General features: G+C 34.8%; 1 protein-coding gene across 5 annotated transcripts in view; it reads right to left on the bottom strand.

The window, feature by feature from the left end:
* Positions 1 to 18,168, bottom strand: part of CEP350 (centrosomal protein 350) — a 161,656-nt gene that overhangs the window by 14,785 nt on the left and 128,703 nt on the right. For all 5 annotated transcript variants that reach the window (XM_087438615.1, XM_087438610.1, XM_087438599.1 and 2 more), the window contains 5 exons: positions 15,193 to 15,275; positions 12,145 to 14,150; positions 10,898 to 11,305; positions 10,650 to 10,796; positions 7,986 to 8,108 (listed from right to left, as the gene is read on the bottom strand). In XM_087438615.1, the coding sequence (XP_087294741.1) occupies positions 7,986 to 8,108; positions 10,650 to 10,796; positions 10,898 to 11,305; positions 12,145 to 14,150; positions 15,193 to 15,275 (2,767 nt within the window). The remainder of the gene's footprint in view (positions 1 to 7,985; positions 8,109 to 10,649; positions 10,797 to 10,897; positions 11,306 to 12,144; positions 14,151 to 15,192; positions 15,276 to 18,168) is intronic.

Raw genomic sequence — 18,168 nt, 5'->3', positions numbered from 1 at the left:
ATCAAAAAATACCTGGAGACAAATGAAAATGAAAATACGACATGCCAGAATTTATGGGATACAGCAAAAGCGGTTCTAAGAGGGAAGTTTATAGCGATACAGGCCTATCTCAACAAACAAGAAAAATCTCAAATAAACAATCTAAAAATGCACCTAAAGGAACTGGAAAAAGAAGAACAAACAAAGCCCAAAATCAGTAGAAGAAGGGAAATAATAAAAATCAGAGCAGAAATTAATGAAATAGAGACCAAAAAACAATAGAAAAATTAATAAAACCAAGAGCTGGTTCTTTGAAAAGATCAACAAAATTGACAAACCTTTAGCTAGACTCACCAAGAAAAAAAGAGAGAAGGCACAAATAAGTAAAATCAGAAATGAAAGAGGAGAGGTTACAACAGACACCTCAGAAATACAAAAGATTATAAGAGAATACTATGAAAAACTATATGCCAACCAATTCGACAATCTGGAAGAAATGGATAAATTCTTAGAATCATACAACCTTCCAAAACTGGATCAAGAAGTAGAGAATTTGAATAGACCAATCACCAGTAAGGAGATTGAAACAGTAATCAAAAACCTCCCCAAAAATAAAAGTCCAGGACCAGACGGCTTCCCTGGTGAATTCTACCAAACATTCAAAGAAGACTTAATACCTATCCTTCTCAAACTCTTCCAAAAAATTGAGGAGGGAGGGAAGCTCCCTAACTCATTCTATGAAGCTGACATTACCCTGATACCAAAACCAGACAAGGACAACACAAAAAAAGAAAATTACAGGCCAATATCACTGATGAACATCGATGCGAAAATCCTCAACAAAATACTAGCAAATTGCATACAACAATACGTTAAAAAGATTATACACCATGATCAAGTGGGATTTATTCCAGGGATGCAGGGATGGTTTAACATTCGCAAATCAATCAACGTAATACACCACATTAATAAAATGAAGAACAAAAATCACATGATCATCTCAATAGATGCAGAGAAAGCATTTGACAAGATCCAGCATCCATTTATGATAAAAACTCTGAATAAAATGGGTATAGAAGGAAAGTATCTCAACATAATAAAGACCATATATGAGAAACCCACAGCTAATATCATCCTCAATGGTGAAAAACTGAAAGCTATCCCTCTAAGAACAGGAACCAGACAAGGATGCCCACTGTCACCACTCCTATTTAACATAGTATTGGAAGTCCTAGCCAGAGCAATCAGGCAAGAGAAAGAAATAAAAGGGATCCAAATTGGAAAGGAAGAAGTGAAACTGTCACTATTTGCAGATGACATGATTTTATATATAGAAAACCCTAAAGAATCCACCAGAAAACTTTTAGAAGTAATAAACGAATATGGTAAAGTTGCAGGATACAAAATCAACATACAAAAATCAGTTGCATTTCTGTACACTAACAACGAAGTAGCAGAAAGAGTAATTAAGAATATCCTCCCACTTAGAATTGCCACAAAAGAATAAAATACCTAGGAATAAACTTAACCAAAGAGGTGAAAGATCTGTACACGAAAACTATAAAACATTTCTGAAAGAAATTGAAGAAGACACAAAGAAATGGAAAGATATTCCGTGCTCTTGGATTGGAAGAATTAACATAGTTAAGATGTCCATACTTCCTAAAGCCATCTATAGATTCAATGCAATCCCTATCAAAGTTCCAATAACATTTTTCACAGAAATAGAACAAAGAATCCTAAAATTTATATGGAACAACAAAAGACCCCGAATAGCTAAAGGAATCCTGAGAAAAAAGAACAAAGCTGGAGGTATCACACTCCCTGATTTCAAAATATACTACAAAGCTATAGTAACCAAAACAGCATGGTACTGGCACAAAAACAGACACACAGATCAATGGAATAGAATCGAAAGCCCAGAAATAAACCCACACATCTATGGACAGCTAATCTTTGACAAAGGAGCCAAGAACATACAATGGGGGAAAGAAAGTCTCTTCAACAAATGGTGTTGGGAAAACTGGATAGCCATATGGAAAAAAATGAAAGTAGATCCTTACCTTACACCATACACAAAAATTAACTCCAAATGGATTACAGACTTGAATGTAAGACCTGAAACTGTGAAAGTTCTAGAAGAAAACATAGGCAGTACGCTCTTCGACATCGGTCTTAGCAACATCTTTTCAAACACCACATCTGACCGGGCAAGAGAAACAATAGAAAAAATAAACAAATGGGACTACATCAAACTAAAAAGCTTCTGCACAGCAAAGGAAACCATCAACAAAATGAAAAGACAACCTAACAATTGGGAGACGATCTTTGACAACCATACATCTGAAAAGGGCTTAATCTCCAAAATATATAAAGAACTCATGCATCTCAACAACCAAAAATCTACCAACCCAATTAAAAAATGGGCAAAAGACCTGAACAGACATTTCTCCAAAGAAGATATACAGATGGCCAACAGACACATGAAAAGATGTTCAAAATCACTATCAGGAAATGCAAATCAAAACTACAATGAGATATCACCTCACGCCCGTCAGAATGGCTATAATTAACAAGACAGGAAACAACATGTGTTGGAGAGGATGTGGAGAGAAGGGAACTCTCATACACTGCTGGTGGGAGTGCAAACTGGTGTAGCCACTATGGAAAACAGTATGGAGATTCCTCAAAAAATCAAGGATAGAACTACCATATGATCCAGCTATTCCACTGTTGGGTATTTATCCAAAGAACTTGAAAACACCAATTTGCAAAGGTACATGCACCCCTGTGTTCATTGCAGCCTTATTCACGATAGCCAAGACTTGGAAGCAACCTAAGTGCCCATCAAGGGATGAATGGATAAAGAAGCTGTGGTATATATACACAATGGAATACTACTCAGCCATAAGAAACGACTTAAATCCAGCCATTTGTGACAACGTGGATGGACATTGAGGGTATAATGCAAAGTGAAATAAGTCAGAGGGAGAAGGTCAAATACCGTATGATTTCCTTCATTAAGTAGTAGATAATAACAACAATAAACAAACACATAGGGACAGAGATTGGATTGGTGGTTACCAGAGGGGAAGGGGGGAGGGGGGAGGGTGAAAGGGATAATTCGGTACATGTGTGTGGTGATGGGTTGTAATTAGTATTTTGGTGGTGAACATGATGTAGTCCATGCAGAAATAGAAGTACAATGATGTACACCTGAAATTTTTGCAATGTTATAAACCAATGTTACTGCAATAAAAAATTAAAAAAAAAAAAAGAATATCTCCATCCCAAGTACTTATACATATAAAAAAGAAAGCAAGAAAAAAAAAAAACAGTAACTTTAGAATGAATAATATTAGCGTGTGTGATCTTAATCAAGTACTCAAGATCAAAATCAATAAACAAGTAATGAGACAGATTGAAATGGTGTTCCTTTATAGGATTGGATGGGAAGGACACAGCATCACTTCTTTGTTATACCTGCCAAAGATGGTTACTCTGGATCTGATTATGATGAAATATCTGAGAGTCTCACATTGAAGGGCATTAAACAAAATAACTGGCTTTTAATATTCCCATGTGTCAAGATTTTATAAAAGTCAAGAAAAACCTGGGAACTCTTCCAGATTGAATGAAACTAAAATGACATAACAAATAAATATATATGTATAATTCTGAACTATATCCTTTTCTTTTAATGGCTATTACTAAAATAATTAAAGAAATTTGAATGGTTTCAGGAGTAGATGATAGTAATATATTAATATCAATTTTTGAAAAAAAAAACAAAAAAAAAAACTATGAACAAATACAACATGTGTTTTAAAGAAAATTAATTGAAAAGAGGGAAACAAAAACAGGAAATAATACCTAGCAATTAAGAATATGGGATTCAGTCCCATTTGCAACAACATGGATGGACCTGGAGGGTATTATGTTAAGCGAAATAAGCCAGCAAGAGAAAGACAAGCAGCACGTGATTTCACTCATTTGTGGAAGATAAACCAACACATGGACAGATAGAACTGTTTGGTGGTTACCCGGGGCAAGGGGTGGGGGATGGGCACAAGGGGTGAAGGGATGCATTTATATGGTGACTGACAAACAATAATGTATAACAAAAATTTCCCAATAAAAAAAAAAAAGAAAATACTCAGGTAAACTATAATTCAAGAGTAAAAGGTGAAATAAAAACATTTGCAGACAAAGACTGACAGCTTACATTAAATACCTATAATTAATGCAACACTAAAGTATGTACTTTAGGAAGATGGAAAGTGAACTCAGAATGAAATAGAGGGATACAGAAACAATGGTTTTGGTACTATTTTCTCTTCTTTCTTGTACTTTTGAAATATTTAATAACTATACATGTAAAAGATTTAGAATAGCCAATAAATAGGTAAAAAAATAAACCTCATTAATAATACAATTATATAGAGCAAAATGAGCTTATTCTTTTGGTAAAGATAAAAAAATTGATAATAGCTAGTATTGACAAAGGTGAGAAGAACCACCATCCTCTTATCTCGGTGATGAGTATGTATAATTGGTACAACTTTTCTGGAGAACAATTTCACAACACATACAAAAGCCTTAACATTCTGAATATACTTTTAATCGGCAATTCTATTTCTAAGAATTTATCCTAAGGTAATTATTGGAAATAGGTGCAAAGAAATACCCTACTGCAAGCTGTTTATTACAACAGTATAAAAAAGCAAAAAAATTACTGACTAGTTAAATAAATTATGGTACATCGACACAATGGACTACTGTATTTCCACACACAAAAAAATGGGATAAAGTTATTAAAAATGATATAAAATAGAGAAACATTTAATTATAAGGAAAATCATCCACATTTTATTAAGTAAAAATCAGACTACAAAGAGACTATGATCCCAATTGTTTAAAAAAATTCTGTGTAGAAAAAGAGACTCTAAGTCTATATATCAAAATATTAAAAGTTATCTAGGTGGTGAGATTATCATGATTATTTTCTTTTGATTAATCAGTATTTTCTAAATTTTCTAAAATAAGCATGATTATTTTATAATAAATATGATTTTACAAACTTTTTTAAAATTTCTATTTTTGAGACCCCTTTCCTTTTGTACTAAAGGAAAAATTTTTGTTTCATGTGTTATAAAAAAAATTGTTTATAAAAAAATGCAAAAACACGGCCAGGCCTGGTGGCCTAGTGGTTAAGTTTAGTGCACTCTGCTTCAGCGGCCCGGGGTTCGCTTCCCCAGCACAGACCTACACCACTCATCTGTCAGTGGCCATGCTGTGGTGGCAGCTCACATACAAAAAAAAAAAGAAGATTGGCAGTAGATGTTAGCTCAGGGCGAATCTTCCTCAGCAAAAAAAAAAAAAAAAAAAAAAAAAAAAAGCCCAAACATTAGAATCTCCAAATCTAATAGTAGGAGAGGTGATTCGTTTATTTAGCATTTCTCGTTAATAATTAACTCAAGGAACTAACAGTATCATCTCGCTAAAGATTAAGAGTTGAAACCATGAAAAAAGTTACATAGGCCTAGGTCTCTCTGTAGACAGCTGAAAAATATTTTATGACCAGCAAAGGGGATCTTCACCTAATATATATTCTGTTATTGTCTCCCAATTCCTAAATTTCTTCCATTCTTATACACAGGTACCACCCTCAACCAAGCTATAATAATCTTATATTTGCAAAAGAAACATTTTGTCTAATATTTGAGAATTTTCTGATAGCTGGAGAGATGTCTCTGCTTAACTGACCCTATTTGACACTGCTGGAAGCCTCCACCGTCCAAGAACAATATCTTGTTTTTCGGTACATCTAACGAAGAGCCACAAATCGACTTGCTTACTGTTCACTTCTTAGATATATTACCCGTTATTTCCAGTTAATAGTTCAGATCTGAAGATGGCTCCAAAGTGTTGCCTTGCCCCCCCACCCCCAATATATTTAATCCTTTCACTATTAAGATGACATTTGTATAACCATGTGAAGTAAAAGTTGTCTGTAACTAGCTGGAAGCCTTATGTATTAAACCTCTGCTCTCCATGTCATTTTGAACTGGTATACTATCTATGCTAGTTTCCTCATTTACTTTGGCATGTGCTCAAGATAAATTTATCTAAGAAATTTTGATTTGATACACCTAAACAGCTACCTTTTACTTATAATGTCCTTTTAGTTGGTCTTTTTTTCTCCATACACTTGTTTCTTTTGAAGCATTCTTCCAGTAATTTTTTTAAAACTGCAAATCTGATCTTGTAATTTCTTCTGCTTAAACTCCTTGCTTTTAAGATAAAATCCCAAATCCTTAACATGGCTTACAAGGCACTGCAGTATACAGAATCTCTCTCTCCAGCTTCATCTTATGCTCCCTCCCCTGCCTCACTCTCTGCCACACTGACATTTCAACTCAAATCCACGCTCCTTTCCCATTTCAGGTCTTTGCACATGTGGTTTGCTTTCCCTGAATTGTTCTTCTCTCTACCATGGAACTCAGTTAATGCTTATTCATCTTTAAGAGCTCAGGTTGAATGTCACTTCCTCAGGGAAGCCTCCCCTGGCTATCCTGATTAGATCAGTTTCCTCTGGTTTATGCTTTTACAACAGCTCCCTATTCTTCTATTTTTATCAATTTGTAATTATACACGTGTGTATATTATATATTAATAACTAGTTTCTGCCAGCAAAGTGTAAATCTGTGAAGGCAGAGTCTATGCCCATTTTGCTTACCATGGTAACGTCAGTCCCTAATCAGCACAATTCTTGACTCAATGTGCGCAGAGATGATTTCTAGGGGATATGATAAATTTAACTGATAGGAGGGTAAACGAATGTCTCTTGACATGCTTTTTCCTTTAATTCCGAAAGAGGTGGAGGAAGTAACATCTTGGAAATCAATAATAACTCAAACTTTAAACCACTGTAGAAACATGAGAACAAGTTCATCTTCTTGAGAGGCAAAGATCTATGAAGAACTAGATGGTTAAAATGTTGGCTTTTATTTGCTGGACAAGTCACTTAATATCTTTGAATTTAAACTTCCTCATTCGTAAAACAGAATATTAGTCTTTCCTACCTCATAATTATTGTGAGAATCAAATGACGCATGAGAAAGAATGGTAAACTGTAAAACACTAAACAAATGTTTATCTAGTATAGTTACTACTTAGTAAATGAAGCACTAGAGAGAAACATAGTTGGGGAAAACTGATAAATTTCAGCATTACACTTTTTTCATTATATGAATGTAAATATAGACCAGATAGAAAGTTCAGAATGAAAATGTTTAGAGATAAACCTGAATCAAGTAACATCTGAGATTCCTAAGGTTTGCTACGACTTAACATTCTTTTAAGGTAGAAAGGATGAAAGACTTACTACTTTTTTTTTTTTGATAAACATTTTTCTAATAATAGAGAAATATATAGCAAAATGGAATAAAGTCTATCCAGCTAAAGTTCTAGATAATAATGATGAAATGATAACAGCTAATATTTACTGAGTTATGTGCAGGGAACTGTTCCATATATACATATATAAATACTCATTTAATCCTCTTAATACTTTTATCAAGCAGGTACTATTATTATCATCTTCATTTTGCAGGCAGGGAAATGAGGCACAAAGAGGTTAGATAATTTGTCCAAGATTACACACCAAGTAAGAGGCGGAACAGGGATTTAAACTCAGGCAGTCTGGCCCCAGAGTCTACACTGGTCTCTTTTTGGTTTAGTACCTTAAACTTTGCTGCCATTCAACTTTTTATGTCTCAAATTCTCCACACCCACAAAATACTGTTAAGCTAAACATTCATCTACCGAGTTCAAAAGAAAGCAATTTCCAAAGCTGAGGGGCAGAAATGCAGCAAATGAAGGCTTTAAGACTTTACTATCACACACTTAAGATCAATTATATTCCCTTTCCTTTTAGAATCTAACTGCATTCTGATTTTAGAAGAGATGGTCAAAATAAAAATAGCTCAGTTATACACACTGACCAGGATATGATCCACTCGGTCTCTTTTCTTTCTTCCAAATTTCATCATTTTCTGCCAATCTGTTTTATGGTTTGGCTCCTTTTTAAGACTGAACAACTTGAGTACTTCAGTTGCTATGAAGTTCTGTGAAAATAAAAAGAATGAATGAAACACAAACAACAAAGTTCCTGAGATTGAGTGCTTACAATGTAGTAAACAGATTTATGCCGACAACATATTTATAATAAAAGATCATACAAAGTTCTTCCACTTACAGTTCCACTTAGCAATTTGTAGAGAAAAGCATTCCAAATGCTCAGACTTGATTCACTTAAAGAATTTTTGTTCTTACACAACCCATTGTGTAAAAGTAAAACCCATTGATGAATCTGCCAAGAAAAATCACTTCAGGGTTCCCTATACCCAAGAACCACCATAGCTAACTTCAAGCTAGCAAAACTACTAAGGAAAGCATAAAAAAAATCTCTGAACCCAAAAAATCCCACATAAATTTTGGGAGCAATGCTGTGTGAGCAACAAGGCTTTGGCTGGGATAATTTATTCTGCATCACCAAGATTTGAATATGCTAAATTAAAAAAATATTAATCAACACTGCAGTAATAAAAAGCATAATTTTACTGCTAACAATATTTGAACTATTATTTTTAAAAAACACTGTACAAAATGCTATTTCAATAATAAAATTAGTGGGCTACATCATTGTATGTTATAATGATGTATGCATTCTGATGATTGCTAGTATATATTATGCATCTTGTCTTATTTCAACTTATTTATTCTGTTATTAACAAAATAATTTGAGTTTTTATTACTTTTATGACTTTTCTGTTAAAAAGCAATGTTCTTAATGGGAGAAGGGACACATTTATGAATCAGAATCATTTGAGAAGATTTTCAAACTACCAATGTGCCCCCAGACTCCACCATACCCTGGCCTATATACATACAGACACACAGACACACATTCAAGGATGTATCAACTGTGGAAGGCTGAAAGGAATGAAGTACACAAGTTATTTTGAAAAAGTTCCCCAGGTGGTTCTGATACCCCATTCCTCAAAGTTGAAGATATTTAAAAAGTTTTTTTTTTTTTTAATGAATCAAATTAATCTTTGAAAACTTTTTTTTGCTGACTTTAATGTAAGCAGAGATCTGCAAACTTTTTCTGTGAAGGGCCAGACTGTAAGTATTTTAGGCTTTGTGGGCCATATGGTCTCTGTTGCAACTACTCAACTCTGCTGCTGTAGCAGGAAAGCAGCTACAGACAGTCTGTAAACAAATGACTGTGGCTGTGGTCCAATAAAACTTTATTTATAAAAATGGGTGGTAGGCTGGACTTGGCCTGCGAGCCATAACTTGCCTACTTTTGATGTAAGTATACATTATATCTCATTAATATCTGTTGGTGTTCTGTCACTACAAATATTTTTAAAAGCTTTCTATAGTTAATAATACTGTACTGTATATTTAAGTTGTGAAGAGAGCAGATCTTAAAAGTTCTCATCACAAGAAAAAAAGTTTGTAACTATGTGTGGTGATGGCATTGTTATCCTTTTGCAATATATACAAATATTGAATCACTATGTTGTACACCTGAAACTAACATAATGTTATATGTCAATTATATCTCTATAAAAAAAAGGACGAAATTGGTCAGGCAATGCCTCCGTGTTATATACCAGAATAATGTATATATTCCTTTAATGCATTCTGATAGTCCACATACACTCCTGGATGATATAAGAAAATACACAGTAAGATGAGTAATTGGAGGTATGCTCTCTTAAAAAAAAAAAAGCTTTCTACGATCAAATAAGTTTGGGAAACATAACTCTAGAGCCTTGCTACTCAGAGTGGTCCTAGGATCCACAGCATCAGCATTACTTGGGAGCTTGTTAGAAATGCAGAATTTCAGGTCCTACTTCAGATCTGCTGAGTAAGAATCTCCATTTTAACAAAATCCCCAGATGATTCATACGCACATTATACTTTGAGAGGCACTACACTGGAAATATAACCTTTGCTGAATTAAGGACACATGTGAATAGGCAGAGAGATTTCCACCAATTTGATTTTAAAGTTAGTTTGTTCGGAGTCCTTGTAGCTTCAGGGTACTTGACCTTTTCAGGGCCTTCTAAGATAACAAATAATATTTTTTATGTATCGTATTACTATCCTACATATTTCAAAAGCACATTACCAATTTGAAACCTCCAAAATCAAAGATGGAGAGGTAACAGCTATGTGTCCAGGGCTGGCATGTTTGATACATGACATTTTCAAGTGTACTTCTAGAATACTATACCTATCTCTAAATTACCAAAAAATCACCTAAAACTCCTACGAGTTGCATAACTTATCTATTTCCTAATTTTTTCTTAAATATTATATATTATATATTTTATATATATATGAAATGACTGTTAAAGGTTATGTTTTGTTTTGCAAAAACTTGAGGATTCAGGATTCCCTCTCAACCTCATCCCTCCATTGCTCATGGATTCAGTGAATTAACAAATATTTACTGAATACCCATTATGGGACAGGCCTTGAGGATAGAAAAGTGGATAATAACAGAAGAGTACCTGCTTTTATAGCATTTATGGATCTGTATAAACAAAAAGCAAGTCAAAAAAGGAGATACTCTATAGTTTGCAGTTTACCTTGATTTCATCAAGGTTATTTGGATTTTTCACTCTTCGGAAATAACTAGAGTTGATTCTACATGGCTTCATCCAGACAGGTTGATTCAAGTTGGGATCCTCGGCAAATATTTCCTCAAAAATCTCTTTTGTTAAATCAAAAACCGCCTTGATAGAGAAAAATAAAACAAAATAAAATAACTAAGAATCCAAATTTCAGACAATGGAGCAAAGTTTAAAATTTAGAATTATCCTTCCATGTTACATACCTGTTTGTAGACTCTTTTACTAGTGCTTTCTATATCTAGACCCTTACTGGCACAGCCAAGCAGTTTAGTAGGAATACTGACGCTATGAAGATCATGACCTAATTCTTTCCATTTCCAAAGTTCTTCTGCTGCATTATGCACAAGAATTTCTACTTCCTCTGCAGTATGTGGGACTGCCAATAACGTTTCACACGGTTTTGGGGGAACTCTTTTAGGTTCTGCCATTAGATGTACAATTGTTTCTTCTGCCTTATTTTTTTGGATCTTGTGAGAAGAGCTCAAACCAAAGTCTTCATCAAACCAGTCTTGATCATCTCCTAACACGCTCAGGAACTCGCGGCTGATCTCAAGTTCAGCAAGTCTCTTAGCAAGCTCTTCCTGCCCACTGGCACCAAATACTGGACTCTCCTACAGAAATGGAACCATTCAAATAGAGTATCATTTAGTGACCTCAGATCACTTAACAAGTTTTTTTTTTTTAAGACAAAGCAAATATATTATTTGTATATTTACTATTTCTCTATAAATAAGCACAACAAAAACAATATGGTGGCTACTAATGAACAATTTAAGACAAAGCTATCTTGTTTCCCTTAATTCTGCTTAGATAAGCCTTATAACTGAATTTTTACAAAATGTTTATTGATTAGTTTTTTTTTCTTTTTTTTATTATCATTATTCTGTTTCTGATGGACCTGTCTTGTCTCTGGGATATGGAAACTTCTTACCTTTGGTGATTATCTGGCTCAAGGTGCTCAAAATCATTACATTTGTTCAATTGTCCATCAACAGCCTAAACAAGTTGATGGTCTGAGTATATGTCACAGTGGATATATTTCAGTTTTACCAGAATCACTACCATAACCGGTAATCTCTGCAGGGCATCTATGACTGAGTAGATACGTGGGCAAATAATTTCATAGGCAAAAAAGACCTGGGTTGAGAACCACTGGAAAGCTCCATGGAATAAATTTGTTCAGGGAATCTAATCTGTGGACAGTATACAGGGTTTGTAAATCCAGCATAAACCTGTCAGTGTTTGTGACAACCCTATAGTGACCACTCGTGACATAACAGAGGGCAGTTATACTTCAGACAGAAAAATAGCTACAAGGCCTTTAAAAACTAGTACCGTGATCTTTATCTAATAAACCATACATCACCAAAAAAACTTATCAGGAGCTACAGAATTAAAATGTACTACCAAAGTAAGGTTAATTGACTTTTTTTCTAGATAAAATACTTACAGGTCTGGGACACATATCTGGTGAGGATATCTCTTCTTTTTCATCTTCCAATTCGGACCTTAAGAAGCAACCTGGAACACTTGGTGATTGTTCCTCAAGATTTTGGGATAGGCTTTGGAGTGGTACTTTCTTTTGATCATCGTCAAGAAGCTCTTGATTGCTAAGCTGGATTTTCTCATTCCTAGCTTTTTTGATTTGTTGTAGTTGATTGACTGTGTCCTTCACAAAGACTTTTAGTAAACTGTCTGTCAGTAAGCTGACTGTTTCTAGGTGTTGCTTTGACTTGTTTTCCTCACTTAGTGATGACCTCAGTTGGGCTTCCAATTGGTTCCTTTCTCTTGCTAAAAGGTCCAGAAGTGGGGTAGAGAGCTTTTCAGAAACCTCAGGATATAGGTTCTCTTCTTTTTCTGTAAACTGCTGTTGCTTCTTCAATTCTTCAGAAAAGGTATTGTCTAACAAAGTATCGTCTTCTACAGCAATGGAAACCTTTCCTGTGGCACCAGAGACAAGGTCTTTGTTTTCCTTTGAAGAAATCAGTAAATCCACTGAAGACTGCTGGTGAACATGGGCTTCAAGTACTCCAGAAATATCCTGTATATTGCCTGTTTCTATTTTAAGGCTTCTATCAACTGAGGCTTCTGTATCGTGCATACTAGGTAGAGATTTCTCATGAAAATATTCAACTGCATCCTTTTCTCTATCAAACTTGGAACCGTCTGTATCTTTTTGTTCTTGATTATAGTATTGATATTGTTCATCTGAGTAAGAGTCTTCATCTTCATTTATGTCTATATAGTCATCAAAGTTTTCTGGAATGTGAGATATTTTTTGAGGAGGAGCAAAAATACCATGCTTCTCTTTGCACACAAAGTATACAATGCCATCATATGTTCCATTGTTATTTCCTTCAGGTTTATCCAACTCCACTCCAGCCCAAAATCCTTTAGCAAAACTAGTCACACCTTTGAATCGAAGAGTTCCTGGCTGAACATTGCCAATTAATACCCTATCACCAATGTGGAAATCAAGTAATTCATCTGCAACAGAAACTGAAGCCAAGGAAGGGGATTCAGCTACTCCCAGTTCATGTTCTACATCACTGCGCTCCTTACTTTTCATAAGCTCAGTAGGGGACTTGAGTTCTAACAGCCTTTCAGAGTGGACACTGCTATGAATAGAAAGGCTTTTGTCACTGAGGCACTCACTGATTTCATCATCACTACCAAAGCTAGTGGCTCTACTTCTAGAGCTCCTAGTTGGCTGTGACTTATCTCTGCAAGACTGAGAGTCTTTCCTGAGTGACAACAAAGATGATACCTCAAAGTCATCTTTGTACAATTCTGCTGAAATGTCTTTCTTGAAAGAAGACACTTCAAAATCTTCAGAGTATGATCTCTCTTCAGGAGCAAACAGATGTTCTGACAAAAATGAGTCCCTTTCCTTTATGTTCTTGTGTTGATGAATGTCTTTTTCTGATTGGATGTTTGGACTGTGATCCATATCTTGATCCGACTCTCTCTCTCTCAACTCTTTTTTATGAAGACTTTCAATGGCTAATCTAACTATGTCTTTCTGATCATTTACGGAATCTAAAGGAAGATCTTTCCTTGAAAGAATTTCACATGAATCTCCCTGTTCCAGGTCTAGTTTCAGTAAGACATCAGACTTCCCAGATTGTTTAGAATAGGCATCTTCAATCACTCTCGGCTCCAATTTTGTATATTCTACTTCTTGTATTTCTGATTTTTCACTAGATTCTTCTTTAACTTTGGCATCTAACACATCCAGAATTCTATTAGGGGCATTTAATTCTTTGAGGAGAGGTAATGAAGGTACATTTTCTAGAGAATCTCCAGATTCTGCTCTGGTTTTCCTTGATGATCTGAGAATTGGAGATGAAGTCTGAAAATGTTCTTCTGTTCGACTGTCCAATTCAACCACTCTCTTTGCATATGCAGATAAAGACCTTTCTGATATTGATCTCTCAGAACCTCCCAGTGAAGCATCTAAAAGGAAAAAAAAAAAAAAATCACATCAAAATTATTTAATCAAAATTTTTCAATTTCTGGACCCAAAGTTTAAACAAAAGCCAAATCTTAGCAAGGAAAAACTCTGGTCAATAAATATGAGCTGTTTTGGTTCCAGTATAAGCTAAGTTTTCCCTTTAAGAGAATATACTGTAGCAACAATAGATAGAACATTTAAAATGACTAAAAATTTAAAGTTTTGAGTAATTTCTTAAGTGTTAACTTGTAAAGTAAAAAATATGGATCTAAGTTTATGAAGACATTGATTTGCAGGATAATTCCCAAATCATGCAAAAACAGAATTGTATGATGCATATTACATACATTCTTCAAAAAGGAAAGCAATGAAAGAGGGATAAATATACTTCTATATGTACTTCTAAAACAGTGAATTTTCTTGGGGACTTCAACTAGCTCTTGAATGTAAAAAAAGAAAAAAGATCAACTATTTCTGCAAATATAGCACTTTAAGAGCTAACATTGCAAAATAAGAAGAAATGAGTAAGATCTGATGAGCTAACAAAGAATTAAAAGTTTTGAATCCAAATCTATTTTGTCATCGTTGCTAGGTGGGCTTTTCTCATGCCTCAATTATATTTTCTCAGTGAATGACACTGTATTTTCAATAACTCTTATCTTTCTTTGGATAAAGTTGAAAAAAAAATGTATATAACCACTTACCCTGAGAAGTAATATAGGCTGAAAATATACACAATCAGATAAAAAATCTGATTAAGGGAGAATTTAGAGATGCTGATGATACACTCAGCCACTTTAGATTAATGTCTTTATGTCTCAGTTTTTGTCATCCATTTGGGACAATAAAGACTGATTCACATAACTTACGCATAACCAATAAATCACTTTAAAATATAAAAGTAACTTAAAATAGCAAATAATCTACTATCTTTAAGAAATTCATTTTTTAATCAAAAAGCTGTAGAGGTAGAATTGTGTAGGTATTTGCATAAATCCTTAGTCTGTGTAGATAAAGCCTAATTATTTTTTTCTGGTTACATACCACCATGTTCAGCAATAGACTCCAAGGATCCTCTGGAACGTTCTGACTCTGTTAGTGATTTCCAATTCTTTGCTGTTTCAGATCTGAAGCAGAAAATTTAATGAACAGAAACAAATGTATAGCTGATACTAAAATAACTGGTAAAAAAAAAAAAAAAAAAAGGCAGTCAATTCTTAGACAATTACTTCTTTCTTCTCCTCCACAGGAAGTATTCCAGCCTTTGCCACTTTCATCAAGCCTATTTCCGGCCCTCATCACTCTCAATAGATGATGTTGCCTCTTTTAATGAGAGGGTATCAGCATCAACTTTCTCACCTTCAACTTTTCCACCTACAAATTTATCTATATTCACAGCCATCTCAATCGCCTTTTCTTCTGCCTACAGGGAAGAAAAAGGTGTGCCTCTCACACTTGTTCAAAGCTAATTGTTCGAAACTTTTTCTGCCCCAAATCCCATACATTTCAAAAGCCTCACTGATGGACTCCTCAATTATCCATTCTCTTTCCTATAATCTTTAGTCCTTCAATCTGAAGTTTTTTTTTCCGTCAGCTTATGTATATCTCAACCCTCAGAAAAAAATTTCCCCTTCAATTCTTCATTCCTCCACTTTATGCAACTGTCCTCTTATTCTTTAAGTTAACAGAAAGAGCTACAGACACTATCTTCATTTTCTTGCCTTCTCTCTATTTGCTAAGTCATAATATTTGGCCTCTAATCCTACCTCTTAATAAGGCCCCTAAATGTTACTATTTTATCATATTTAGTACTTCACTCTCTTTTATTCTCTCTGAATGCATATCTTCTTTGGGTGATGTTGCTATACTTATGGCTTCAACTACCATCTATATGCTGATCATTCCCATATATCTAACCCTGATATCTTTCCTGGATAATTCTAATTAGATGAACTACAGGCACCTCAAAAATCAACATTTTAAAACCCAAATCATAAGCTTCCCACAAAAGAACACCCGATTTTCCATTTTCCATTTTCAAGTGGAACTCTGACCCAATCAACTACTTAAGAGAAACCTGGGAGTCATTCTAGATTTCCCCTGCTTTCCTACATAGCACTTTAAAGATTTTATTTATTCATTTTTTTCCCCCCAAAGCCCCAGTAGATAGTTGTATGTCATAGGTTCACATCCTTCTAGTTGCTGTACGTGGGACTCGGTCTCGCGTTGGACGGAGAAGTGGTGCCTCGGGGCGCGCCCGAGATCCGAACCCGGGCCGCCAGCATCAGAGCGCGCGCACTTAACCGCTAAGCCACGGAGCCGGCCCCCTACATAGCACTTTAATTAGTCAAGTCTACTTCTCAAATATTCCCAAAATCTATCTCGTATTCTTTATTCTTATTACTGCTGATTATTTGAGATCTGGCTTAGAGTACCGTTCTACCTGCTTCTAAGCTTACTCCTTTCTATCATTCCTTCATATCGTAGTCAGAAAGATCTCTCTAAACACAAATCTGATTGCGTCATTCCCTGGTTAAAATCCTTCAGTTGCTTGGTTAATAAAACTACAAAACCATTCAATAGTATACTATGTAGAAATTAAACTAAAATTTACAGTTTATAATATAATGGAAAATGTATACATAACAAAAATACACATAAAATCTAAGCATAAAAAATCCTAGAAGGAAATATATCTAATTGCTGACATTTGCTATTTTGGGATAGTTGGGTATGATATGATGTAAACTTTTTTCTTTTTACTGCTTCTCTCAATATTCTAATAATAATAATAAAAGCAACTAGTACATAGTACTAATTGTGTGCTAGGCCCTGTTCTTTTAACCTTTATAACAAGTTTATTAGTCAGGTGTTGTTAGAGGGATAGAAAACCCTATTAAAAAACTGAAGCACAGAGAGGTTAAATAACTTGCCCAAAGTCATACAGCTAGCTGCTACTGGAGCCAGGATTCAAACTCACGAAATGCTAAATTAATTGTAATGAGCCCGTATTACTTTTGTAACAAACAAAAAAAATCCCAAAATGTATTTTTAAAAAACCTTCAAAGCCTTCACATCTTCTAAAAAGTAAGACAGAAACTACTAAGAATGAGTGAGTACAAGGTGTTCACAACTTAGTTTTTTTTTTGGTGAGGAAGATTCACCCTGAACTAACATCTGTTGGCAATTTTGCTCTTTTTTTGCTTGAGGCAGATTAGCCCTGAGCTAACATCTGTGCCAATCTTCCTCTCTTTACCTGCAGGATGCCTCCACAGCACGGCTGATGAGTGGAGCAGGTCCGTGCCTGGGATCCAAACCTGTGAACCAGGGCTGCCGAAGCAGAGCATGAGGAACTTGAACCATTCGGCCACAGGGCTGGCCCCTCACAACTTGGTTTTTCTTTATTTTTCCAGTCTCTTCTCCTAACTCCAGCAACATCCTATTAAGTTCAGCTTCTACGATATGCCAAGCTCTTTCTTGCTTTTGATCATTCATGAATGCCCTTTTCTCTGAAATGTCCCCTATTTCTCAGTCCCACTGACCTGCCTAACCTCTACTCACTGTTCAAAATTTAGTTTAAATATTACACAACTTGACTTTTTATATACCATGTTAAATATTCTAATGTTGCTACTTAGTATCTTCAGTATTTGCATTTACTGGCTGCATAATATTCTACCTCTGGAAAGAACCATAATTTACTGGGCTATTCACCCTTTTGGGCATAAAGACTGCTTCCAATGTTTTATTAATATAAAGGATATTATGATAAACATATTCATGCAAATAAAGATTTTTGGTAGCCCATATTTTCTCAAGCTAGATTTCCAGAAGTGGAACTATTTAGTCAAAAGTTACAGATTGACTTTTGAAACATTGCCAAATTGTTTTTCAAAAGGTCTATACCAACTTATGATGCTACTACTAGCAATACTGGAGAGTATTATTTTCATTGCACCCCCAGATTTCAGGATTCAAAATATATTTTTAAATCTGTACCTTACTATAAATTTGATTTGT

The sequence above is a fragment of the Ceratotherium simum genome, chromosome 2 (genome assembly GCF_057802395.1).
Source record: "Ceratotherium simum simum isolate JZ-2026a chromosome 2, ASM5780239v1, whole genome shotgun sequence".
Classification (NCBI taxonomy): Eukaryota; Metazoa; Chordata; class Mammalia; order Perissodactyla; family Rhinocerotidae; genus Ceratotherium; species Ceratotherium simum.
Note: the sequence above shows the minus strand (reverse complement) of the source record. Positions and strands in the feature narration are given on the sequence as shown.